The 27,212-nt window shown below is 34.3% G+C and overlaps 3 protein-coding genes across 4 annotated transcripts; 2 read left to right on the top strand and 1 right to left on the bottom strand.

The window, feature by feature from the left end:
* Window positions 1–805: 805 nt before the first annotated feature.
* On the top strand, window positions 806–8,050 carry LOC125054466 (probable protein phosphatase 2C 58). Its single transcript, XM_047656387.1, has 10 exons — window positions 806–1,022; window positions 1,280–1,514; window positions 1,934–2,025; window positions 2,132–2,255; window positions 2,442–2,617; window positions 3,375–3,603; window positions 3,761–3,976; window positions 4,659–4,784; window positions 6,051–6,460; window positions 6,972–8,050. The coding sequence occupies exons 1-10, from the start codon at window positions 912–914 to the stop codon at window positions 7,191–7,193; spliced, it is 1,941 nt and encodes a 646-aa protein (XP_047512343.1). The 5' UTR covers window positions 806–911; the 3' UTR covers window positions 7,194–8,050.
* A 2,510-nt stretch (window positions 8,051–10,560) lies between these two features.
* Window positions 10,561–12,113, bottom strand: LOC125054936 (intraflagellar transport protein 20 homolog A-like). Its single transcript, XM_047657087.1, has 3 exons — window positions 11,701–12,113; window positions 11,398–11,552; window positions 10,561–10,712 (listed from the first exon to the last, which is right to left on the bottom strand). Exons 1-3 carry the CDS (start codon window positions 11,822–11,824, stop codon window positions 10,596–10,598), a joined length of 396 nt encoding a protein of 131 aa, XP_047513043.1. The 5' UTR covers window positions 11,825–12,113; the 3' UTR covers window positions 10,561–10,595.
* Window positions 12,114–12,528: 415 nt separating this feature from the next.
* LOC125054433 (spatacsin) lies at window positions 12,529–27,061 on the top strand. 2 transcript variants are annotated; one of them, XM_047656321.1, is made up of 15 exons: window positions 12,529–12,561; window positions 12,671–12,856; window positions 13,313–13,727; window positions 14,045–15,912; window positions 16,907–17,077; window positions 18,016–18,201; window positions 18,846–19,128; window positions 19,255–20,187; window positions 20,875–21,032; window positions 21,778–21,939; window positions 22,575–23,105; window positions 24,326–24,523; window positions 24,949–25,454; window positions 25,653–25,796; window positions 26,289–27,061. In XM_047656321.1, exons 2-15 carry the CDS (start codon window positions 12,680–12,682, stop codon window positions 26,359–26,361), a joined length of 5,805 nt encoding a protein of 1,934 aa, XP_047512277.1. In that variant the 5' UTR covers window positions 12,529–12,561; window positions 12,671–12,679; the 3' UTR covers window positions 26,362–27,061. The 2 variants fall into 2 exon arrangements, with proteins under 2 accessions (XP_047512277.1, XP_047512278.1); XM_047656322.1 differs by having other exon boundaries at window positions 12,662–12,856.
* The last annotated feature ends 151 nt before the right edge of the window (window positions 27,062–27,212 follow it).

Genomic DNA, 27,212 nt, shown 5'->3' with positions numbered 1-27,212 from the left:
ATGCGACGATGTGTAGAGGAACGGAGATTACTTCGAAAAACAATAAAAGTATTGGCAACATTCTACGAGAACATTAAGCCGTTTTTCATATTTTAAAAATTTTCAGTGTTACCTAGGTATTAGATAACTTCCGTGATATCCCGACGTTATTCTATTCCGCATTTCCATTCGGCATTCCGCTATCAAGAAAGTAGTCTTACTCAACTGAAACGTTTGTAAGTAAACGGAATAAAACAAATGCGTCATTGACCGAGCCATGGCGATTTATCTAAAACAATAATTTTGTTTATCTACTTGATTGTATTACTGTTTAATATACATATCACAACAATTACCTATCACGAAGAGAGACATATAGGTATTCCCTTATAATACATCAGATTTATTAAACCTTGAAATTTACAACGGATATTATGATGATTACTTAATACCTTGATATTTGTCGTAACTCGTATAACTTATAGAAATATTGTATTATTTTAGTATTGAGGCTTGCAAACAACTCCAGTACCTTAAATAATACTGAAGTTGTTAATCAAATGGCTGTTTAGGTGGCTTCAATCATAATATTTACTCATTCTCTTACATTTTACTCGTTGTTTATCTTTTACTTTATCATAACAATATTAAATTAATTAAATATATTCTTAGTTCTTACATATACATAATATATTATATTATATTATGTAAAAATTTGTTTTTTTTTTCTTACAGATTATGAACGATAGCACAGACTTAGTGCTAAGATACTAATGATAGACTAGAGAATCTAAAGATCAAGCTCTATAATCATTGGTTAATCTTTCTGATTCCATAGTTTTTGGTTTACGCTTGCCGCCTACGGGAGTTATCGGTGTGAATTCGCGCGTTTATAATTTTAATTAACAAATTTATGTCGACAAATCTATAGTATGGGTGCATATTTATCAGAACCCGTTACGGAAAAAATATCTAATGATGAATCAAACAATAAATATGAATGCGGCGCGAGTTCCATGCAGGGGTGGCGTGTCAACCAAGAAGTAAGATCATAAAATTATTCACATTAGTCGAATGATTTTCGTCTTTTAACATCTCAAATAAATATACACATACTCATCTATTCATTTAACATATGAGTTATCATTGGAGTAATAATAATCTTTAACGCCTACTAATTTATTAGAATCCTCTCCATGCTACACATTTACAACCGAACTAACCATTCTTGTACATTATAACGGTTTAATAAAGTTTGTATTAGGTTTCTGTTTGTATTTATTTAGAATTGATGTTGTAGGATGCCCATAACACAATCTTGGATTTTGATACGAATACATCACTATTTGCGGTTTTCGACGGGCACGGTGGAGCTGAAGTAGCTACATATTGTTCTCAGAACTTACCGAATTTCATAAAAAATACAGAGGCTTATAAAAATGGAGATCTGGTTAAAGCATTGACTGATGCCTTTCTTGGTTTTGATGCTTCAATTGCAACAAAAGAGGTTATGGACATTTTGAAAGAGCTTGCAGGTAAATAATTAAAATGATTGTCATGTCAATTTATTCATATATTTATTTATTTAATTGTTTAATTCAGAAAACAAGGTTCCATAACAATGTTAGTAAATTACAGCTTAATACCTTAAATCTAAGTGTTAGTATGTTTACATTAATTCATACCGGAATAATTCCGCATGAAATAGAGGAACAGTGATTCATGTATGGGCAATCGACTCGGTCCGCGATAATGCGAAGGATACCGTTACCGCTAGCTCTCACCCTGCGCACCAAGGATGCACATCTCTTGCGTATGGTGGCGTAAAAACAATCCACCCGCGCCTCAGCAAACATCCCCGATGCGCTGCAGAATCGAGGCAGCCGCAACAGCACCCTGAACGCATTATATATTAACTACCTGAAATGAAAATGTTACTTGAATTAATTTACAGGTGAAATAAACCCTGCTGGACCCAGTGACAATGAGGAATCTGAAGATGAGTGTATTAGTAATTTATATAAGGAGGCTCGTCTTCCCCTTCAGGTAAATATGTGTAATAATATATAAATGGACATTGTTTTGGTTGTGTTTACATTGAAAATATAATTAATATACTTACAACAAAACAATATAAATAACTCGATTTCAGGAAGTGCTGGCTAAGTATGAAAACAAATTAAGTACACTACACAGAGCCAGGCTCGGTGATAAGGCTACTCCACTATCTCCTTGTCTTCGTGCTAAAAAGAATATTGATGAACCAGGTGGCTCAGGTAAAAATAAATCATTAAACTGTCATACACTTCATGAATGGGTATTAATAATTTTGAGTAAGGAACAATATTTTTTATTTAACAATTATGAATATACGAATTTGTAATTTGAATTGAAAATAAGTTATTACAATTTATATAGCTATGAAGAAAAACTTGTTTTATTATAGAATAAATAAATTATAGGTTTGGGAGCATCAAGTTCTAGTGCAGAGTGTAGCACCGCTGGGTCAAGTAGTGAACAGCCCATTGAGGCCTCTTCTAGCAGTAATGGTGCAAATTCAAAAGAAACACAAAATGGGGATGATACCGGAGGAGTCTCTTCAACAAATTCCAGTGATGATAAAGAACGAAATGGAGAGGTAATCTACACTTGCATTTTATGAAAATTTGGAAGAAAAATAGTGGATATTTTCAGAATGCATTTTGTATATTCAAGCTTCCTGGAATGAAGGTAGTATGTGGCGGTCCTGAGGGTAATGCTGATCTGGCTCTCAAAGTAGAAGAGATGTAGAAATAGCATTTTGTCCTTTGGTAATTAAATTATGAATTTACCCTACTATAATTCTTTCAAAACATGTGAATTATGTTGAATTTGAACAATAGCTTTAGTCCCGAAAACATTTATTATGGGTCCCGGGAAGCTGAAGGAAATGTGACAGTGAAATAATGGTGTACAAGCTTTTTGCATTGCATTTGTTTTTGGTCATTTTCCTTTTATAGATTGATTTTCGGATCTAAGCATGCTGGTTGCCTCACAATGTTTATCTTCACTGTACAAGCAAGTGTTCATAAAAATAGAAATTGATTGATACAAAGGTGTCATTTGAAAATATTTCCTCAGGGTTCAGAGTCCCATGCTTAAGCAACACGATCTGAACACTAGGCTAAGACTGCCTTACTGCCATAATGTGATACGTATATGAATAATAAATATGTGTTTGTTAGAACCTTTTGTTTTGTTTTGTTTTGTTTGTTAGAACTCAGATGGATCAAATGCTAGTAATGTGACTGTTCTATTTTAATATTGTTAGGATTCATATTATGCAGTTTCTCACTTACATTAAAAATTAATTATTTATTAATACTGCCCCATTAACTTCTTTGTAATAAAAACAGGTTTCAACTAGTGAACCACAAGAAACGCCAGAGAAAGTTCCAATGGAGGTAGATACAACTCCGGACAGTTCAGCCGATAATGCTTCCAGACAGCCGGAACAAAGTGAAAGCACTGATAAGCCTAATAGTGGCCCAGCAGAGGTCTGTAACGGGGAGGTCTCAGATTCTAAGCAGGGTGAGGAAAACATTACGTCTTCTAATGGAGTATCAACCCCAGAAGCGAGTAAAGGTAAATTTATATACTATATTAATTTTAACATAGGTCCTGTTATCACCTTAAGATTTATAACTTAATTTTTATATAAAATATTTGCTCTAATTAATCCAATTGAAAGAGTTATGTTCTTTGGGTTGTCTGCATTATTATTTGAAAATTTTACTTTTAGACAAGTCTCCGGTTTCAAGCTCTGACAAACCAATGCCTGATCGTCCCAAGAAATCGAAACTCCGAAGAGCGGCAGCAGCCGTGTATGAGTCTCTGCTCCGTCAAGCCACTGCCGATGATGATGAGAGTGACTCCAACGATGAGACCTTTGAAGGAGGCGAGGTAGACTCTTCAGAAGAAGACAATCTTAATGGCGTAGAGGAGTCTTCTAATGATGGTAAATATCCTGTTATATATATATATATTGTCCTATGTTATCTACACACATATTGGTTTATGATGGATATATTAAACAAAAAAAAATTTTCAAAAAGTCTTAGAATAGTGACTGATCTGACAATTAGTAAACTTTTACAGGGCAGCCATTTCAAAATAATATAATCATGTTAGTTTTACTATCATAACTTTTTTAATTCATATTCTGTAATAATGACAATTGGCATGGCATACAAGCAAACAAAAGGGTTTTTTTTTTTAAACAAAATAAAAATATTTACATTAAATTAGAAAAAATATTAACATTAAACAGATTTCTAGAAAACAACATGTTTCTATGAGCGTACCTATTAAATCCGTCACTACCGACTGATTAATTTGAAATTTAAAACACATGGTTTTTTTTTTAATATAGCCATAATATTTAGTCAATTAAGTATCCAAATATGATAAAAAGTGGTTTTTGGATTTTTTTCAAATCCGACATTGTTCTACAATCATGACGGTTTGTTTATTTTTCTTGTTAAAATAAAAAAAATACTTTTCAATTAATTTTATTTGAAGGTATAACTTGTCCTACATTTGCATTTATATTAGTGTAATACATGTTACTTCTACTTTGTAAACAATGTACATATCTATATTATATGAAGTAATCTAATCTACTATATCTAAAATTCAAGGTGAAGCTGAGGAAGAAGAGGAAGAAGACGAAGAAGCGGAGTCTAGTGATGAAGGAGAAGACATCTCCATGACCGAGGAGCCTGGGAACGACAGTGGGTGTACAGCGGTCGTTGCTTTGTTGAGAGGTTTGTACTATTTATATGATGGATTTTTGTTTATTTAGGATTCATAGAAACTAGAACGGACGAGAGAAATTGCCAACAAACTATCTGCAACTTTAGTTAATTATTTTTTGTAAAGCTACAAGTAAGATAAAGTCTACTAGTGAAACATTTGGTTCAGTCGTTCCGGATATCGATAACATTCTGAAGGCATTTTTAGTAAATATATTATCTTGTTATCAAAGGCATGGGTTCTTTATTAATTACAATGTGAATTAGTTTTTGTACGATGTAATTACGTGTGTGACAGTGCTATATACAAAAACTTCCAATTGAGCAAATGTTTTAAGATAACATTATAAATATTGATAAAAAAAAAAATTGTCAATACATATTACTAACGAATTTTCCTCGGTTGAATAGTTAAAGCAAAACACTAGTCATAGCCATTTTATAATTGACATTGTTCATTTCATAAGTGTGAATATTAGCGAACTCTTGTTTCATAATATTTGTTATCAATTATGTGGGTCATTAACATTATTAAGAATGTATATAGTAGTACTATACTTGATAATTTTATATTTATTTCACAGACACTACATAGGTAACTTTCAATAAAATTAGATATTAAAAGACGTTTTTTTTTATATTAAACGATTTCCGTTTAATGAATTTTTTTTCTGCCGCGTAATTAGCTACTACTTATATATATTAATTATTGTGACTCAGTTAACGTTTTCCCTGGGTTTTAAATTTATGTTTATTTTATTTTTTTCTTTACAATTTACTTTATTTTAGTTATAGTTACGTGTTATTTTGAGTTTTATTTTGTTAATTATTTATGCCCATCTTGTACTTTACTCTGTAGTTTTTTTTATTGTTCCATATTAGAGTTGCCTGGAAGAAATCGCTTGTTAGGGATATGGCCGCCCGCTGCTTTATAACTTATGTAACCTGCTTTTTTATTTTTTTATATAAATGTTTTTGTATAAGGTGTGAATAAATTGTAAATAAATAAATAATTTTTCCTGCCTGGATATTTTGATATTCAATTACATAAGTCTCTGTTATGTTTTGGTATTGAGATAGAGTTGAAAAAAAGGATTTAAATTGGGTTATGAAAGTTTGCCATCTTCAAGATTACTCTACAACGTCGGGGGCAAGGGCTAGTTACACATATCCAGCTATTACCCTATTAACATATTGTGTGAAGAAACTGTTCTTACCTTTACAAATAAAACTATGCTAATTAAGATGTTTATAATATAATAAATTTCCTCTTTACAGGCAATGAGCTATACGTAGCAAACGCCGGAGACTCCCGTTGCATAATATGCAGAGAAGAAAAAGCGATAGACATGTCGATAGACCACAAACCCGAGGACGCTCCAGAGTTGGAAAGGATCACGAAAGCGGGAGGCAAAGTCTCCAACGACGGCCGCATCAACGGCGGCCTCAACCTGTCCAGGGCCATCGGGGACCATTCGTACAAACAGAATAAAGACCTGGGCGCCACGGAGCAGATGATCACAGCTCTACCGGATGTCAAGACATTGACAATAGAGCCAGAGAAGGACCAGTTTATGGTGCTGGCCTGTGATGGCATATGGAATTATATGTCTAGTCAGGAGGTGTGCGACTTCATCTTGCCGAGGCTGGCTGAAGGCAGGGAGAAACTATCGCAAATATGCGAAGAGGTAATTTACCTTTTTTAGGTGGTTAATTAATTGATGCTCTTTGATAAAGTTCTGTAATTATATTTTTTTTTATTAAACCAACCAACTTTTCATACAAATATTTCAAATATTAATATCTATGAAAAATGATAAAGACGAGGCAAATCACTAGTATATAATATTGTTTTAAAATAGAATAAATATTTGCTAAAATCAAATATCACAGAATAAAAGTAAATTTGGATTGAGATAAGATACTATCTTTCCACAACGTCAGTCCGAAATCAATGAAATATTTGTACTTTTAAAGACACGTATACGTCTTTCTGTATATGTATGTTTCAGAGGTCCATTATTTTGATAATTTACCATTCTTGGGCCCTCACAATTGACCAAAGAACAAATTTTAAAAAAATTTGCTCCTTGTCTATGAATCAAGCCTGCTACTGAACTATAAGAAATTTAGAAATGCAATAATAATTATTATACGGACCAAATGCAGCAAAATATTGAGACATACATTTGTTCACAGATGTTCGACCATTGTTTAGCTCCGAGCACAATGGGCGACGGCACGGGCTGTGATAACATGACTGCGATTATTGTACGGTTCAAAGACGGAGTCATCGCCGAAGTCGCTCAAGCCGAATCCAAGAAGAGGGCGGCCGAAGAACTCCCCGAGGAACAACAGGACTCCAAGCGACCAAAGGTCGACGACCCCTTGTCCAGTTCAATAGTAACTTCGAGTGTTTAATTTGTGACTGAAATGTGGAGTGGTTAATTTAGGTTTAAATTAGGTTTTCAAAAATCCCATTTTTATATAAGTCAATAGATGACCGAATACTTGACAGTTAATTCAAAACCATGCACGGATTAGGGATGAACGGCCTCCATTTTTGTATCAAAGCCAGTGTCGACTATTTCATTTCACGCTTGCTTTGTACTCTGTGTCTACATAAACAATCGTTATCTATTTCATGGTTTGAATTATAATTAATTTTACACCCAATCACTAAGACAATATTTGAGCAGCTCCAACATTTTAATGAGTTTTCCGTTATTTGGGTGGCTTGTATTTTATAAGCTGCTGGGTTCGGTTCCCGGTGAAACAATATTTATTGACCGAAGACTGGTGAGAAACAGGCAGAAATATGTCAATCCCAGTATTCTATTGGTTAAATTTAGACCTTATGTAACTGTTTTAATAGGTCTTATGAATATTTTCTTAGAACCAACGTTTAATTTTAGCAGAAAGATCATAATTTATTATTGAACTGATTTCATAATAGTTTGTAAGTGTAGTTTTAAGCTGACTTTGCCGCGATTCCATCATTTATTTTTTATTCTGATAGATTTATGAAAAGGTCCCCATAACAAAATTTAATGACTCGCTCGATTGAGTGTTTGACATATATTTAACATTAGGAAAGAAATGTAACTTTAAAAAAGAATTAATCTGCCATCTTTAAGATGTGCAAGCGATTAATAAAATTGGCTCGTTCCTACTTTGTGAATTTGAGTGATTTCTATTTTTATAGTTATGGAATTTGGTTGTTAAATTTAAAACCGGAATCAACTTTTGTGTGCATCAATTACATTTTTACAGACATATTAATTTGTTTTATTTTTCACTTTATCAGAGAATTATATTTCTCATCCATCACACGCCCTCAATTATCTTAATCTGCGAAGTTCTTAATGCTTTTGGTTAGTCTGTTCAATATTTACCACCAAGCAAAATCAGGGATTATTAGAAAATGTAGATTTTTCGAAAAGCTATCGGATTATTTGAGGTATGCGAGATTTTACTATAATTAAGATTATTATTTTGAGGTAAATTTTTCTGTCCCGGCGGATTAGTAGGAGAGCTGGCACCAATTTTTGGGCAGGTATTTGAGGCAAGCTGAAAACTTGTCATATACCTCTCCTATTATATTCCAACACGGAATTGCAGACCTGGCTGGTGAGTAGCGGGGCTAAACCAACCCCTACATTTTTAAAAATATTAATTTTTTTTCCCCAAAAATATATTTGAGGCAATACGCAATTTATATATGTTGCAGTGTAATACTTAATAAATACGAAAAAAAATAAGCCAGACAATTCAATCGGGGCTTTAACATTGCCAGACGCGTGCAAACATTTTTTGCAAAAAATTATTCAAAATGTTTTTGAGGCAGCTTGAAATTTTAATGGAGTGTTATTTATAACTATAAAATAAGATTCCCAAAAAGACAGATCATTTCGGTGGGGCTTTCTACCTGCCAGGCGATCAAACAAATAATGGATGGGTACGGGCCTGTACTACTATAGACAAGCTGTAGTGTGAGAGAGAGCGCATATCGACAGCTGTCTTCGTTCTTGCTTGCCGCGTTACTATTGGCTCTAGCGAGGCCACGTGACTTACAATAACCCATGAGGTTTCTAGTTAGAATTTCGGAGTAAAAAATATAAAATTTTCGGAATTTGTACGAAATACATTTAGCATAAAAGTGAATGATTGATTGTATTGATTTATGGACGTTAAAGGGACATATTTTTGTGATTTCTTTTTTATCTTAAAAAATTAGTTATTTTGCCAATTTTAATGCGAATTTAAACGTAATGAATTGTTTAAATATTTGATATATGCGATGATTATATACCGTTTTCGAATTTCGGATTTTTGGTAAGGTTTCTGTCTCTTGGATAAATGTTTTATACTTTTCTAAGGATTTAATTAAGCCATCTTTATCCAATTCAGAAAGCGGTTGTCGTTGTCCTTGATATTTCTTAGAGTTTTTGTCACAAAAAATAAAAAAAATTAAAAAAAAAATTTATTACAGACAATTTATTATCCGACAATTCATACACAGCAGAACCATCTACAACACTCCAGCCATCTACAGTTGAACCAGCAACATTAGAACCCCAGCCATCGACATCTCTACTTCAGCCATGTACATCCATACCAGAAGCTTATGTTAGTGATAATAATGAAGACAACGTCACTGATACGTCAAATACACTTGTAGATATCGATGTTGATAATAATTCCGAGCTCAATAAAAAAAAATTATTTTTTGTGACAAAAACTCTAAGAAATATCAAGGACAACGACAACCGCTTTCTGAATTGGATAAAGATGGCTTAATTAAATCCTTAGAAAAGTATAAAACATTTATCCAAGAGACAGAAACCTTACCAAAAATCCGAAATTCGAAAACGGTATATAATCATCGCATATATCAAATATTTAAACAATTCATTACGTTTAAATTCGCATTAAAATTGGCAAAATAACTAATTTTTTAAGATAAAAAAGAAATCACAAAATTATGTCCCTTTAACGTCCATAAATCAATACAATCACTTTTATGCAAAATGTATTTAGTACAAATTCAGATTTTTTTTTATTTTTTACTCCGAAATTCTAACTAGAAACCTCATGGGTTATTGTAAGTCACGTGGCCTCGCTAGAGCCAATAGTAACGCGGCAAGCAAGAACGAAGACAGCTGTCGATATGCGCTCTCTCTCACACTACAGCTTGTCTATAGTAGTACAGGCCCGCACAAAACCATTATTTGTTTGATCGCCTGGCAGGTAGAAAGCCCCACCGAAATGATCTGTCTTTTTGGGAATCTAATTTTATAGTTATAAATAACACTCCATTAAAATTTCAAGCTGCCTCAAAAACATTTTTTATAATTTTTTGCAAAAAAATTTTGCACGCGTCTGGCAATGTTACAGCCCCGATTAAATTGTCTGGCTTAATTTTTTTCGTATTTATTAAGTATTACACTGCAACATATATAAATTGCGTATTGCCTCAAATATATTTTTGGGGAAAAAAAATTAATATTTTTAAAAATGTAGGGGTTGATTTAGCCCCGCTACTCACCAGCCAGGTCTGCAATTCCGTGTTGGAATATAATAGGAGAGGTATGTGACAAGTTTTCAGCTTGCCTCAAATACCTGCCCAAAAATTGGTGCCAGCTCTCGGACCAATATATACAGGTTCTTTTTAGAAGAACAAAGACTCAAATATCTCCGTCACAGAAACTTTTACATACATGAAATTATGTATTTACGCTTAATTTCTATTTCAAAATATCATGTGTAAGGTTGAATAAAACTAGTATTTTCTTTAAGATAATTTAATTGTCCACATTTATATTATCTCAATTGAGTGAGATATTCAATTGTCTCGTTTTGGGTCGCTTCTAGAATTTGCAGTGCGTCATATTCGTTGTCGAGTTGCTCCAACTCCGAGGTTTTGTATGTAATTTCTGCCTGGATATTAATATAATATTAAACATCTCTTATCCTGAATTATTTTAAGTTGTGAAAATCGTGACATTTTAAAAATTTGACGTATGAAACGTAATAATAATATTAGAGTCACGAATATGTGCAGCGTTTTTGTGGAAGAGAGTGAGTAGGGCGAATTACCTTATAGAAATTATATTTTTAAAATTGAAATTTCGTAAAGAGAATTCATGAAATATTAGTATTTTATATTTCATGCAAAATAATTTTTTAAAATCTCAAATAACGAATTGTAAATTAAAATGCCACTTGTTTTATTATCGAAGAAATTAATCAAAAATATAAATTTAATGACAGTTTAATTCCTAATATATCTTCCTTTTTCCCTCCGTCTAATTCTCGGAAATCTAGTTTTAGATTTGCATTAATATGAACAAGACTTAAAAATTAGTTTGCTAAAAAAGTTTCACTTCTGACATGACGTGTACTCTGTTGTGTATCCGTGAAGAAATAGTAACGAGTAAGACTAACGCCAAATTCCGGTTTATAACAATGCTTACCACGTAACTCTTATAGCAAATTCAGCAATTGACATAATATATTTAAATTACGCGGTAAGAAAACTCAGTACCGGAATCACTATTGAAGTTACGTGGTATGCTTGCAGGTGCTTGCTGTGCTTTCCTTGCATTATTTAAGATATAGTTACTTGTAATTTGGCTTGCTCATTTTCCTTTTCTTTGGTAACAGATTTAAGCAAGTTTATAGCTCCAATGGCAGCCATTTTCTGTTTTTCTACGTTTTCTCCTAGTTCACTCATAGTTGCAAGTATTGAAGTTATAAGTTTACTAAAATCTTCTACTTCTGGAATATTAATTAGATTTACTTCTACTTATAGGTCTGTAACCAGGTAATGAAGAACGACCATATTGGAAATTTTAGCCATTCTATTTTTACATTATTACATTGCTTAGCAAAAGTATACAAGAATATTATAAGCAATGTTACCCACTTGTTTCATATTCTTTGCAATTATTTTTCAAGTCTTCCGTTTCCTTCAGTACGGTATTGTCAACAACTCTGATTTTATTGATATCATCGTAATATAAAAATGCTTTTTCGAGTTCATCAGCCATTTGTCAGGGTTTTTTTAACAAAATCCCTCCGTATTTTTATTACCACACCAAAAACAGAATATTGGTAAGGTAATATTGTTGATTTTCCCTTTCACTAAACGTAGAATGTTGTTGATGGTAAAGATTATTAGTTGCTAAGCAACGTTGTTTCGGAGGTGCAAAATTATCGATCGATAATCGTTTAAATTTTTTTAATTAATTACAGTAACTTGAGATCACATTACTGAAATCACTATTTAACGATATGTAACAATAAATTATCTTGAATTTAAATAAGTGTCAAGCTGGCTAGTTCTTTATTTAACCATGTCAGAAACGCGGTAATTTTTGAAGTAAATTTTTTAGATTTTTCTTCTGTTTTTACAAATCTCATTGTAAACAATTTTATTTAATAACACAACTTGATGTTAATCTTTTGAACGTGATAAGTAAATTTAAATTATTACCAATATTTTTTTTTCAGATTTATCAAATTAAGTATTTTTTTTTATGTCCTGGAATTGATTAACCTTGTTTTCTATATGGTCTGTATTCTGTAGTCTGTGGTATTATCATGGCTGATAGAACGATGTTTCATGTTATTGTTTATAATGGAATAAGAAATAATAATTTCAACTAAATAAACTTTTGCTAATAAACATACGTGGTTAGATATCTAAACATTTTTTAGAAGTTATAATCATACTAATTTAGTGAATTACTAAGATGAACGTTATGTGATCTAGTCTAATAATAAGGTAGGTCTATTTATTTACAATGTTGCAGATTTATTATTGAAGATAATGCATGGACCTTATTTAATTGTTGTACATAATATATTTGACTTACAAGTTATAGCTCTTTTAGTCACAGAATATGGAGGGCCTTACTCAAAATGAGAAGATTATTTGGCACTCTTGGGAATTAAAATCACCCCGAGATGTTGTACGAGAAGCTGCTGCGAAAGGAACACACATAGGCTTAGCTATCAAGTTTTTAATGAAGAAAAATACTTGGAATGAACCAATTGCTCAAGATTGGTTTATAGCTGAGGTCAGTACTTAAATTAATTATTTAGAAAAACAGTTATGTGTAACAGAATGATTTCTTAATGACTACAAAAGCAGATGTTTATTGTAGACACAATACTGTTGATACACAGGAATTCACTTGCCCTTGTTGAAAAAGTTTTATTAGTGTCTTTCTTTTAAATTAAATTGTGGATTGAAGAGACTGCAGATTTGTTGGTGTAAAAGAGTAGTTGTTATATGAAGAAAACAATTGAATTATATATGTATATATATAATGATACAAAGCAAACTTAAACTAATTTCAATCAATTCAGTTTTAGGTATTTTGATGTTAAATCAAGTGACATTACATAGAGATAAAACTGTATATACCATAAATAGTTTGCTGTGGCTATTATATTTTTACACGCTTTATATTAATTATAAAGGTGAAAAAATCTAAAAGTAAAATTGACTAAGACCAATTGTTATTTTTTAGGTAAAAGCGTGGACAGTTCAATTATTAATGAGAAAGCAAATATTCAAAGTTCTTCATATTTTAAATAAAATGAATATTAATCCAGAGGATCACCTTATGGCATTAGCCCAGACTGCAACACAAATTGAATATCGGGACTTTTTAGTAGAAAATCTTCAAAAGATCACCAAAGATATGAATGCAGAGAATATTCCAAGGTGGGAAGATTTTCATAGACATTGGAATTTATTGAGGTATCTCGAGAAATCATTTGAAGTTGAAGGCACTTTCAAACAAAATAAAGTATTTGGGAGTGGTGCTGATAGAGTGTTTGTAAATGAAACTGAAATTAAATCTTTAACTATTGAAAAAATTGAGAAGTATCCAAGTGATTGGAAGAACAAAATAGCCACAGTACTCTTCTTTGAAACATTTGGTATGTTGATGTACTCAATTTTAACTTTGCACTCTTCTAGACAAACTTTTTACCCCTCTTGCCCTGTTTTTGTCCTTTGAAACCCTATTTTCGTTATAAAAGATAAACTGCTTTCACATAGCCAACTCTTATCTCTATACCAAATTTCTTTAAAATTGGTTTTATGGTTTAGGCATTATAATTATTTTGTTTTAATAATATTTGTAAGGTACACTTAGTATTTCTCTGTTTCACTGATACAATTGAGTACCATAGCCTGTATCAGAACTTTGTTATTATGAAGTCATATTGTCACATTGAAATTCTTTTTGTTTTAGAGTTTTCCCTTCTCGATTTTTCTTCATCAGCTCATGCTTGGAGATATCTAGTTGAGAACAACAAAGCAATGATACTTGTTAGATGGATTAATGTTCAACTGTCTGAGGTTGTTAGAGATATGAATTCGCGGTACATATTTTTCAACAATGAGAATTTCGTTAAGAAACTCTTGAATGTCGATACAAAAGGTTTTGGCACAGAACTGTTGGAGAAACTAGACAAGACCTTTCGTAAATGGTCAATAACAAGTGACATGATCACATTTGTGACTGAAAGCAGTTGCTTTGCATACACCAAAATGTGCATTTACGATACTTTATCGTCATATGGAATCGTAATAGAGGAAGAACGAAAGAACCTCTTCCAAATAGTGGCTAGACTAGCCCGAACTCAAAATCTTAAGATGATTGATGACGTTTTCAGCGAGTCATGTGCCACACTGACAAATCAGGACTTTTATTTAGAATTGGCCAAGTTCTTTGTTAAGCACAAGTTGTATAAGGCATTAACAATTTGCATTGACAGTCAGATGTTAGACATGGACTTGTCTAATGTAGAAGAAGAAGCGAGAGATTGCATTGAACTCTGGCTGTTATTCAAAAGCATAGAGCAGACGTCGGACAGGCAGAGCCACGTGGTTCCTGTCTATAAAACTTGCCAGCAGATAGCTAAAAATAATATAGACAGTTACATATTTTTAAACCCACAGCTAACCATCGGAATGATTTTACTAGAAGACTCTGCCAACTTATTCGATATATTTTCAAAAGAGGAATTCTTAGAATTCAAAGACTTTAAACTGCCAAACAAAGGATATAAGCTCAAGTTGCCACACATGCATAATGTTTATAAAAAGTACTGCGATTCGAACAATACTTATGAACGTAGGGATGTCAATGTTTATCAATTGCTATCTGGATACCGGGGTTTGGATATATCTAAAATTTTTGAATTTCAACTAATGAATCTAAATACGAGGTATACCATCCCTGAAAAATCTGATAGGCGAAGTTTGGGCAGTTTGTTATCGAGCGAAGTGGATATAAGCGAGCTGCAATCCTTATCACAAAGATCGATAGATATGCCAGACTTTGCGAACGAGAAACTCATGAAAAAATATGGTTACGAAGCGAAATTGAGTCACGTCTATTATCTAAAGCAATATCGCCCTTGTAATGCGAGCCAGGCGTTTGTGGCCCAACAATACCAGATCTATAATCGGCTACAAGATAAAAGTATTAAGAGCGCATGCTGTGAAGCCCACGCTCTAGCGCTCCAGAATTGGTCTGACCCGGCCATGACCGCCTGCGCCATTTCCTTTGTGGCAATGATCGGTTGCAACCCTACTAGATGTAGAGTCCACATTTCTGCCGCAAACCTGATCAAAGAATACCTCATCAGCAATGGCTTGTCCGAAATTGACGCCAGCAAGCAAGTAGGCGATTATATGACAAAGTTGCTTCAAAGTCACGAAGAGACTGCAAAAACGATTCTCACATATTTGGAGGAAATAGCACTTATGAAAGCGAAGAAATCTAAGGAGACCGGCAGAGTGGACATGTCGATGATTTTATTTGAATCTCAGACGATGGTGAAGTTTGCGATGCTGCACAATTTGCCGTTGCCCGAGATGCTCCTGCGAGAGTTTGTTAAAGAGAATTCCTGGTTCAATTTCTTGTTATTCGGCGATGTTTTTAGGTATCCGTTGAATCTGATGCTCCAGCTTTCACAGGAATTTGAAAAGAAGTCGTACGCTGAGCATTTGAAACATATAATGTTGCATAAAAGTGTTGAAGATGAAAAGGACCATAAATATCTTCCCAGCAACGGTCAGAGGAGATTGATGAGAATGAATTCTATTGATATTGTAAGTGTTACGAATATAATACTTAATAATAACAATTAATAATAATAATAAAGCTTAATTTATTACTGGAAACATTCACCCATCTTTACAAAATATATTCACTTAAAATTTTATAAAGAAATAATTGTACATATTGTTCAACAATTTCATACCGGCCTGGATAAATCTGATACGAATATCGAAGGATTAGCCTGGTTAGAAATGTTACAGTAATTATACTAACCCAGTTACTAAATATTAAACTAAACACTATTCCTATTACGTAAGCTCCAAATAAATTATTAATAATAATAATTAAGCCTCATTTATTCCTTGAAATATTCATCCATCTTTAGAAAAGACACAATTTTCTAGAAATAATTATGTTTTTTTCCAAGGACCTCTTCTAGAGTATAGGCTACCTCCAATTGGCTCCATTTCTCTCTATCTTGAGCATTTTTCTCCTAATCTTCTCCACCAACTTCTTTATCTCTCATCAGCCTACCGTACAAGAGGGTGACTTCACTTTCTTTTTCCTGGTGGATCTTTCCACCTTGTTACCCTTTTTATATATATCCCATTGTTTCTGCGAGCGATATGGCCCGCCTATTTCCACTTCAGTTTTTGCTAGTTACGAATATATAGTTTTTAATTATATGTAGGCAAAGTCAACAGCTATATGCATCCGAATTAGGTATTACCTAGTTATATGTATTTAATCATTTTTATTCATTTTTTTCTTTCCGTAAATGTTTGAAACTTTTTGTAAATATTATGTATTCCATTTTTGGCTATATTTATTGTTTTGTTATATGTAATGTAATTTGTAAATAAATAAATGTCTAGTTTGCTCATTATCTAATGAATTTTAATAGTAAAATTAAATTTAAAATATTATGTCATATCAGCAATAAGAAAGCTAATTATAGTAGATAATTTTCTTACTGATTGTTTTAATACCTTACGTAAATTTGTAATCGTGACGGTGGCATTATGCTTGATGATAATATTTCAGAGTCCAACTCAAAGTATGGTTTTCGAGTTCCCATCCAACTCAGTCATGGGTCGGGAACTCTGGGAGGTGGCTGCGGCCTGTCACGGGCCCGAGGATCCTCCAGCGGCTTTACTTAAAGCTGCCGACATTTATAGGGAACCCTTGCTGGTGCTAATCGCTAGCTGCTATGAGGTAATATATAAATATATACATGAAATTATTGTACTTTATTATTTTTTGGCTTAAATACTTACATGTTTTTCAAAAAAGAACTGTTTAGTACAAAATCCTTGAGTTAGGTCAGGTTAGCGAGTTTCAAATATAAATTATGTAGCAAATGCGTATTTGTTACATAATTTACATAAGTCGCATACGAAACATCAAGTTATGTAAATAATTAAATAACGTCGCATTTATTTCCGTTCAATAGGTTTAATTTAAACGAAATGCAATTCGGTTTTTTTTTCTATATAACCAGTGGCGCCACAACCTTTTTAGGTCTGATCCGCAGATTCTGTATATGTTTCATGATCATTTATCAATCTAATAGACAAGTAGGTGATCAGCCTCCAGTGCCTGACACACGCCGTCGACTTTTTGAGTCTAAGACAAGCCGGTTTCATCACGATGTTTTCCTTGACCGTTCGAGCGAATGTTAACACATGGACTTTCCATTGGTGCACAGCTGCGGCTCGAACCTACGACCTTAGGGATGAGAGTCGCACGCTGAAGCTGCTAGGCCAACATTTATCTTAATGAACCGAATGTCGAAAATATCAACACCTAGAACCAAGGTTTTTCTTTGAACCAACACCTTGAAAAAATCTGTTTAAAAAACACGAAAATGCGCGTAAGATTTTTTTTTCTATAAATAAATAACGTCTGCAATTCGGACCAGCGTCGGTGATTTGTTACTACTAGCAGCAATAGCGAGCCTAAGCCTCTTTTCTTAAGAACCTAAGTCGGTTCGGAAATACTTCAGTGGGCAGCTGGTTCCACATAGTGGTGCTGCGCAAAAACTGCATTTGCAATTAATATTGCAGGTACTGTTGTAACAGAGTTTTTCAGGATTTGAAACCCGAGTAAACATGAAATCTAAGCTATTTCTTCATATCACCCTTTATTCGCAGCCAAACGCAGTGGACGTGCTGTGGGCACATTGGATACTCGCGTCAATACAGCGTAGCGATAACCAAGACTTACAAAGTGAGGTCGCTGGCAAACCTCCGTCTGAGCTCTTCTTAAGATTGGCCTCGGTTTGCCTTATCGAAGGATATATCACAACGTTATATGAGTCTACCCTCATTTTTATGCCGGTAGGTATGTTTATTTATTTATACGTCCTAAAGCAACATCCACGTTTAAAATATACAAGAATTTTGAATATATTATTATATATTCAAAAATAACTCGGTTAGGTCTTGGAAAAGTTTTCTATGTAGGTATTTTTATAATTAAAGTATCTTGGAGAAGACTCATTTCTTTATTTATGTTTAACTTATGTATGGCCAAATTAAACTAAAAATAATGACTACGTCATTTTCATAAAATTTCCAGAAAAATCTTGCTATCAATTAATATTTTCTAAGTACATTTTTAAATCATAGTACGTTGTTAAACCCCTTGGAGTGGGGTGGGTCATATGCTTCACACATAGGTAGCTCTCCTATTAAGCTGCAAGTGTGAGCGGGGAATGAGAACTTCAAATTAAATTTATATGTAACAGATGTGCGAAGTAATATAAAAAACTCTAAATTATATTAATTTGAAAAGTACGTATTTTCTATATAGGTTTAAAAAATACATTTATATCTAAGATAAACTAGGATAGATATATATATATATATACAATTATATAAGAACATTACTTATTAAACATACACCTTGTCTACTGTCAGGATATTTAATTTTTTTAAATGCTTTGAAACCCTTTAAAGCGTATGTAACATTATTATTTTAGGACAATCCCTTAGCACTCTTGACTCAGTTTCTATATCGCTGCATTAAGCTTCTTAACTTCGACGAGGAAACTGAGAGCTGCCTCAATAGATTCCTTCAACAGTGCCAAAGAAAGTACAGTTCCGACAACAATGGGTCTCCATGGGACTTGTCGACTAATAACCTACAGAATGTAGCCGTTGAAATTATAAAAACAGCCTTAAAACATAGCTTTGATAGTGCTTATCATCAAAAGGAGTTTTTGAAATGTTTGGCCGTGGCTGAATTTGGAAAGTCTTTTGTTGGTAAGTACTTAGATTAGGGACTTCAGAAATTCAGAAAAACTGAATACAATGTTTTGTCTAGAGTGTGTTCTCAGTAAAAAGCTAGAATTTTTAGATTACATATAAAATAAGATCTTTGTATTTTAGGAAGTTGTCCTAATTTTGCTACAATGTTTGAAATCATGAAAATTTCAATGGAAACCTCGTACATCATCAATATCTCCAAATTACTCGAAGACAACTCACATTTATACTTACTGGAGTGTCTCGATATGTACAAAGACAAATCTAATTACGACGTGGCCTTTAAAATTGCGAAACTCGCCGGTCTACCCATAGACGATATACTAGTCACGGAATGGCGTCGTAAAAGCGAAAATTTCCTAAAAGATTTGGAAAGGGAAAATCCTCTATGCGACGAAGATATTGTGAAATTTATCGCGGAATGTAGTGGGGTTTTTAAAAATACCGGTGTAACTTGTAAACAATCCACAATATTCCTGCAAGATCTCATTCAGAATATTTCCCAAGTGGACCAGATATTCTACGCGAACAGAATCATCATGAGCTGGTTTGACGAGAATCACGAATATGGAGAAAAACGAGAGCAAATAGAACATAAAATGTGGGAAGCGTTCTTCCTATCCGAAAACCAAGATCAGATATTCCTGGATAACTATGAGAGCACCGTCCACTTCGCTCTCAACTTACAGAGAAACGCGAACGAATCCCACAAGTTCGGAGTGGCGAATTCGGATCGGCCGTTTTCGATGACGCTACACGAGATCGAAGTGGAATCTGATGTTGGAAATATTGAAAAAGTGGTGGTTTTGGAGGATGTGGAAATTGAAATTTGGCGGAAAACGATAAACAAATTGCTGGAAATGAAACTGATCGTGGATGCATTTCGTTTGTCAAAGCTATTCAAGGTCTCCGATGAGTTTTTGTCTAGATCTGTGTGTCCGGTGCAAATTATGAGGACGTGTCTGAAGTTAGCTGAAGGAAGTTGTTCCCCATACGAATTGCCACAAGAACTTCGCTTGATTATATCTTCACCCACTTTGCAAAACAAATTGTCAGGTAAGCCCTAGACTTTGTATAGAAATATGTCAGAGAAGTTATATATGTCAGGTTTAGCGAATGTCTTTTGGGTAAAGTCGTTCAATATTTAATTAAATTGATTCCTTCTGATCCTACAAATAACATTTTAGCTTAAATTATATTGAGCAGCGAGTTCAAAGCACCGATCTCACTTTTAATCACTATTTATTAGAGCCAACCGGTCCAACCTCTCAACACAATGCTTCACTGAATACTCAATCAGTACCTACTGTCCTGCGTTCCATGAACGCACTGGCAAAAGTCAAGATGGCGCCTCGACCCCACTCGCCGCATTTGCTCTGCTCTGATTGGTCGTAATTCGTACTTTTATTCGTTAAGTAATGATTCCAAAATGTGAAACAATGTAAATAATAACAAAAGAAATCGAATCAAAATAAATTATGATTCTTTAAAGTAATAAGAGGAATCTCAATCATTAACCAATGCAACAGTAAAAATCAACACAATAAAATAATGACTCAATCATATAATTTCCTAATAATCCGAGCATTCCCTGATTTATAATATGTATTTTGCAAATCAAGTTTATGGGCAGTGTTTTCTTAGTGACGTACCTTGTTATCTGAGGTAAATACCCCTCTTGTCTGAGGTAAATACCCCTCTTACCTATAAAATATTTCAAAAGAGGTATTTTTTTCCAATTAGTTTCAGAAACGTCAGAAATGAGTTTTGAAGAGCTGGTGGTAATACAAGAGAGACAGGATGAAGGCAGCCTTCCACACCTCGCAGTGAGAGAGGAGGCGGATAGGCTGTCGGCCCTTGACGCTCTAGCTGTTAAGTCTGGCCTTACAGTTGTCAAACAAGTATGTGTACATAATAATAACATATTTATTATGAATTCACTTAAAGTTTGATCACACAAAGCCAAAATATAATGTAAGGTAATGGGACTGTACTAGAGTTTATTAAGGTTGGTTTAGCGCATTTAATAAAGTTTGAAATAATTTAATCACATACATATAGATAAGAGGAAAACTGAATTTAATTGTGTTTTGCTGAAGGTCATCTTCTACCGCATTTACCATAGAGAGTGTTCAGGGGAGTTGTTCGGATTCCTGCAGCTGAGTTTCATCATCGGACGTCGAGGAATACGAAATTCCACCTATATCACCTCGACATCCGTCGTTCCACAACTCAGAGTTTTTTAAGGCAGTTTTTGCCGCGCGCCACTATGTGGAACCAACTACTCACTGAATTATTTTCGAACCAATTCGACTTAGGGTCCTTCAAGAAAAGAGCGTACCAATTCTTAAAAGGCCGTTACGCACTCGCCAGCCATCTGGCATTGAGAGTCCATGGGCGGTGGTATCACTGACAGAGCCTGCTGCCCATTTGCCCCCGTTCTATAAAAAAAATGTCGAATTGCGCAGATAACATAAATTAATTATCAATCATTTATATTTATAGTTGACAATTAATATTGAAATTGCAATTAAAAAAGCATCCCTAAGACTAAGCTTACACTCCCTTATGTCAAAAACGTTTTGATATAAGGGAGGCATACTTTTATTTTTTTTAGAAGTTTGAAAATGATTGTAACGATTTCAGATTGCGAATTACTTTCGAATAGGTCTGCAAATCGGTTGGGATTACTTGTCAGTTCTGAAATGTCAGAGCAGAGCCTTGGACTTCATCAGCTTAGTGAGTGGAAAGTCTCGGATGACTTTGGCCAATCTTGTGTTCCGCACTTTTAATGTACCCACTAAACAGGTAGGTTTTTCTCTAGTCGAAAATATCTACACAAATTCTTTTTAATTATTTTATTACTGGTGCTATATACCCTAACATTTGATAGAGAGGTTTTGTTATAAGAAGGGAAGAATTAATGCATGTGTATTGGGTTAAACCAAATAAATTTAACTAATTTATACGTTATATAGAGTTTTTCGTTATAACGAACGATGTTATGTAGAGTATAAACTGTATATATTTAAGTTAATAATTAGAAGCGCAAACCAAAATATGTTACCAATCATCTGGCTTCAACCAAAATGAGCCGTTTAATTTTTCCCACACTCATCAATTTTAATATAATATTCTCCTTACCGATATGTCCAAAAGGTCGACTACACTTATATTCTATATAGGTAACAAAAGTGTCACTTAGATTTAAGAACCCTTAAATAAGTCAAGTTAGTTTCATGTTAAAATCTTATGTTTTAAACAATTAAAACCAGTTGACTCTTAGCTTCAAACAAAGAGTGTCATTTATTTGAACATCCCTCCAACAACTGTCACCGAACTTAATTCTCGTGTTATCTGTTTTTATCAGTATTCCGTCTGCTATTAATACTTGGAAGGTTACAAGAAAGATTTAGGTCTAAGTCGAGAATAAAAATTTCCAGATAGCAGAATATCTTTGCAAAGAAATGGTTTCCGCCGTGATATCCCCTCACCTCGTAAAAACGTCAAGCTTCCGTCAAAAGGAACACTTTCAATACACGCTCTGGGGTTACATCCTCGATTCAGACATGGAGATGTTCCTGAACATGCGTCCGGACGCCTGCAGCCAAATCGGAAGACTGATATTGGACCACTTGATAGCGTTCCAGAAGATTTACAAAGCCAGCAACTCTATAAAGATCCCGGAGAACGTTTTAGACGACAGCTGTTTCGATGTCGAGACGTTGATCGACGAGGAGTACCAGAATTTGGATGGAGACGAAATTGAGTCGATACTGACGGAGGAAGGGACTCTGATGTCCGCGGAGACGGAATCCATGTTTTCCGTTTCCACTGTGTATACCAATAAAATGACGAAGGAGACCCGGAGGAATTTGTTTGACGTCATTACGAAGGGTAATCTTCATATTCGGTACGAGGTCAAGTCCAGCATACGGAAGATAACCAAAGGAGCGAAGTTATCGACCAAGCAGGTTAGTGATTGTTCACTTTGAGTTTGTTAAAACTCCCAAATGCTTTTTATATTTAAATAACTCATAAAGTATACAAAATTTAATAAAATTGCTAGGAACAGCTTTCGGCCAAATTAATGTGTAATTATTCAATTATTGTTTGGCCCCATAATACTCGCGATGATACTCGCGAAAGTTAGAGGTGATTTTTTTTTTCGCGGATTTTATATTGTATTGTGATTTTAATCAGAAATTGAAATTATAGTGAAGGATCAATACATATTTATTATTTTTAATTTAAGCATCATATTAGATAAAATCAAATCTATGTTGAGTGATTTTGGTTAGTGCAGAAACTCTTAAAACCGTTTAATATTTTGTTAAACTATAACTTTAGGGACCATCCATAAAGTACGTCACACGAATTTTAGGACTTTTGAACCCCTCCCCCCGTCCTTGTCACAGGTTGTCACATTTTTATAAACCCCCCCCCCCCTCCTGATGTGACGTCACACATTTTTTAAATTCATGTATGTATTTAAAAATAATCGAGAGAAAACAGCTATTTCTACTTATTTTTATTAAATAATATTCTGATAAAATCAACATAAAGTCCAAAATTTCATAAAACCGAAAAAACAAATGACTAGTTAGAAAATAATAATAATAATTTTTAAATTTTTAATTCACATCCAAACTTTGCGTTTTAGTTTTTAAATTTTAACATGTGACGTCACAAAAGTATTGACCCCCATGCCCCTTGTCACACGATGTCACACTTCGGTGATACCCTCCCTCCCCATTATTAACGTGTGACGTACTTTATGGATGGCCCCTTACTAGTAAAAAATAAATAAATCTAATTGCCATCTTTTAACTAATTTACTGTTTTGTCTTTTTCTGTCAAATTATGTTTAATTTTAAATTAGATAGATTATATGTACGAGCCAAGGGTGTACATTTTGCTCACTCAGGCTTTCTTAGTTTTATAAGCGTGGTATCTAAAACGTCAGAGTTACGCCCCGAGAGTATGGCCAGATGCAGGCAATTAACATTTCATTATTACGCATTTATTCTATTATGTACGAGGGGTTAATATAGAGCGACAATAACATCCTCTATTATTTGAAGGACCCAGGAACCGTACACTCTAATTTATCTTTTCACCACAATCTGACAGAAAGAGATGAAGGAGTACTTAAGTTAAAAGAGTGCAATAGACCGTTCCTTAATCTACATAGGTGAACACAATATCAATAGAGCTACTGGTAGTGGCTCACGAGTGTTTCTCGTGCGCGTGCGATACCGAAGGCGTGGCGGTCGTGCTCCGGTCCGCGCAAGCGCTGTCCGCACGTCTGCTGGCGGCGAGATCTTGGAGGCTAATGGGGCGATTGTTGACGGGACTGGGCCGGTACACTGAGTGTGCTTATATACTGCAGGTATTTATTTATTCCAGAACACCACATAATATATTATAGGTATATAAAGCGGTATTTGTTACTTGGGAAAATGTGTTTTTCGTTTTCTTTCAGGGAACAATAGGTATTGACGTACTAGAAGTATAGGCTGTAGTTTCGGTTCCCAAAAGTAATTTAACGGTTTGTTGCAGTTTTAATGGATTAATTTTTCTAATAAGTAGCCTGCCGTCGATTTCGACCCAAAATCGAGGGTATGCCGCTTTCTAAACGATGTTTTCCTGTGTGGATAGAAAGTCCAAAGCTGCACAGCCGGGACTTGAACCTACGAACTCAAGGATGAGAGTTGCACACCGAAACCACCAACACAATATATATCTAACATCTTTCCCTTCTATATAATGATTACTAATTATATCCTTGTACTACTTGAGTAAAACCTTTTCTAGGCTCTCCGCGAAAACCACCAATTCGAATACTTACTCGGCCAATTCGATTACATGCTCGGTCAGAAGCAAGACAAAATCGCGGAGTTCAAGCACGGCCTCCTAGACTTCCTAAAAACCCATTGCCCCGGTGACACCGACACGTACATCATGGTGGCCCTGCATTTCAATATGTTCGCCGAGGCCGCAAACGTTAAGCGGAAGCAGGCGTTGGATCTGATCGACGATTTGGAGAAAATGGCGACCGACGGGGTAAAAGGGAGGAGGCCGACCTGGCCCCAAATCCACGATAACGTCCCGACGCGAAGTTTGCTCGATACGGCCCTCAACCATTGCACGGATTCGGCGGAATTGTACCTTCAAGGCGGGTGCACGGGCAGTGCGGGCGAAATGGCGGCCCTGGCCCAACAGGTGGCTTTGCAGATGTCTTTGTTGAACGCGTCACCGACACGGCTCATCCTGAAGAGGAGTACGGAACAGATGTATGCGCTCGTCAGCGAATATTTGAGGTGAGATCTCACTCTAGAAATATTACAAATAATTTACGCCAAATAACCCTTTAGTTTTTCTAAGGAAATCATCCTGCAGGTATTCCAGATCTCTTTGAAAAATTGGATATTTTTTCTCTGCTGATAATTTTTATCGAAGTAATCACACCACATTTTTACGACATCTACTTTTCCTATAAAGAATCGGTTTCCTTTCAGCTTCATGGAAGGCCTAGTGCTGTTGGGCAGTGGGGGCGAAACCTGGAGAGAATTGTCTTATCGAAGGGCCTTGATCAATGACCAAGCCTATCTCAAGGACATGGCTTTGTACCGACCGGATATTGCGTATGATTTTGTTAATAGGTAAGTTCTATCGGAGAATCCTGTTTTAGTAACTCCCGGAAATTAAAAAGATAAAATAATCCGACTTCGAAAATAACTGTTACGTTATTTACCTAATTACCTATATTTTACATCTCTCGAGCGTAAATCCCATATTTAAAAAAGTACTAAACCGATTTCGATGATATTTGCCCTTCTATTGATTATATGATATCAATACGAAAAGAAATGCACGTGCGTGGAAGTCTAAATACTCAAATAATGTATACATGTCAAAATTATATCCTCTCCTATTCGAAGTTTAAAAGAAAAAAAATATTCACAAGATTCGAAGAGAAATCCATAATCTGTTTCTGAGTGAGCGCCTTCAGTCTATCATTGTCCAAATGAAAAAAAATGTTGTTTGTTACGACAGGTCTGTGGTCGATACACTTCAAATTATCAACTACAGCTTGTAGTATGAAATTATTACACGAATATTATAAATTTGTTCCAAGTTTAGTTTTTTTTAAGGTACAAAACAGAAACGAAGAAAACGCCCGCCTCCCAATTAGCGATGACGGAACTCCAAAGTTTGTTGAGATGACATTTACAAAAATATAAACAGAAAAATGGATGGTCCTATGGGGATGAAAAATTTTAATACAAAATAATACAATCAAGTATAAGGTTTCTCAAACACATAATATAACAAATCTAAATAAATGCTTTAGACTTATTTAAGTGAACAAAAAAGCATATATGTATTTACAATATGTCTATCGCTAAATGTCAATGTCAACTTGACACCTCACAGATTCCCATACAACGATTTCCCGCTTCAATAATATCTTTATGAAGTAATTATTGTGCTAAGAACTGTGATATGATTGAATCGACTGAAAAATTATTTTTATAATGCTATAATCCTTTTGTAATATTAGTTATAATGAACGCTTCGCTTGTGGAAAAGTTAATAATCATCAAGCCAAATTTAGCTTTGTTCTTGTTATCAAGTTGTGTGTCCAAAATTAATGTTTTATAATAAAAAAATATATGTATATAAATAAATGCTCTAACTATCAACTGATTTCAGACAGCAATGGATAGTCTTATTGGCTTCCAATTAGATTTATGAACTTATTTAAATTTTTATTAAAGGTTATTCAAACCGTTAAAAATTCATGGGTGACTCTGAGAAGAGATATTTTTATAAATACATTAATCCTCTATTTAACCGCATTCATGACTCATATATTAATTCTCAGAGAAATGATTTTACGCACGTTAGGAAACAACAAGTGTCACCATTAAGTATGCGCTACACGGTATGAAACGGCGGTTTGAAACGAAATAAAAGCGAGTTGCGCTTTTCGGCTACACGGTTTAAAACCAACAGTGTCCAAAATAACGTTGCGCTGATAAGACGTCTTCGTAGGGATGTGACATTCTGCGTAA

This window comes from Pieris napi, chromosome 12 (genome assembly GCF_905475465.1).
Source record: "Pieris napi chromosome 12, ilPieNapi1.2, whole genome shotgun sequence".
Taxonomy (NCBI): Eukaryota; Metazoa; Arthropoda; class Insecta; order Lepidoptera; family Pieridae; genus Pieris; species Pieris napi.
This window is presented reverse-complemented; position numbering and strand designations above follow the sequence as displayed.

Bases quoted from the DNA above. Each gene is read 5' to 3' on its own strand.
- LOC125054466 (XM_047656387.1), top strand. From the start codon at position 912: ATGGGTGCATATTTATCAGAACCCGTTACGGAAAAAATATCTAATGAT. The intron at 2,256-2,441 runs GTAAAAATAAAT...AATAAATTATAG, and splicing joins TGATGAACCAGGTGGCTCAG to GTTTGGGAGCATCAAGTTCT. The intron at 3,604-3,760 runs GTAAATTTATAT...TTTTACTTTTAG, and splicing joins AACCCCAGAAGCGAGTAAAG to ACAAGTCTCCGGTTTCAAGC.
- LOC125054936 (XM_047657087.1), bottom strand. From the start codon at position 11,824: ATGGCTGATGAACTCGAAAAAGCATTTTTATATTACGATGATATCAAT. The intron at 11,553-11,700 runs GTGGGTAACATT...TTAATATTCCAG, and splicing joins TTGCAAAGAATATGAAACAA to AAGTAGAAGATTTTAGTAAA. The intron at 10,713-11,397 runs GTAACTATATCT...ATTAATATCCAG, and splicing joins ATGAGCAAGCCAAATTACAA to GCAGAAATTACATACAAAAC.
- LOC125054433 (XM_047656321.1), top strand. From the start codon at position 12,680: ATGGAGGGCCTTACTCAAAATGAGAAGATTATTTGGCACTCTTGGGAA. The intron at 12,857-13,312 runs GTCAGTACTTAA...GTTATTTTTTAG, and splicing joins AAGATTGGTTTATAGCTGAG to GTAAAAGCGTGGACAGTTCA. The intron at 25,455-25,652 runs GTGAGATCTCAC...GTTTCCTTTCAG, and splicing joins CTCGTCAGCGAATATTTGAG to CTTCATGGAAGGCCTAGTGC.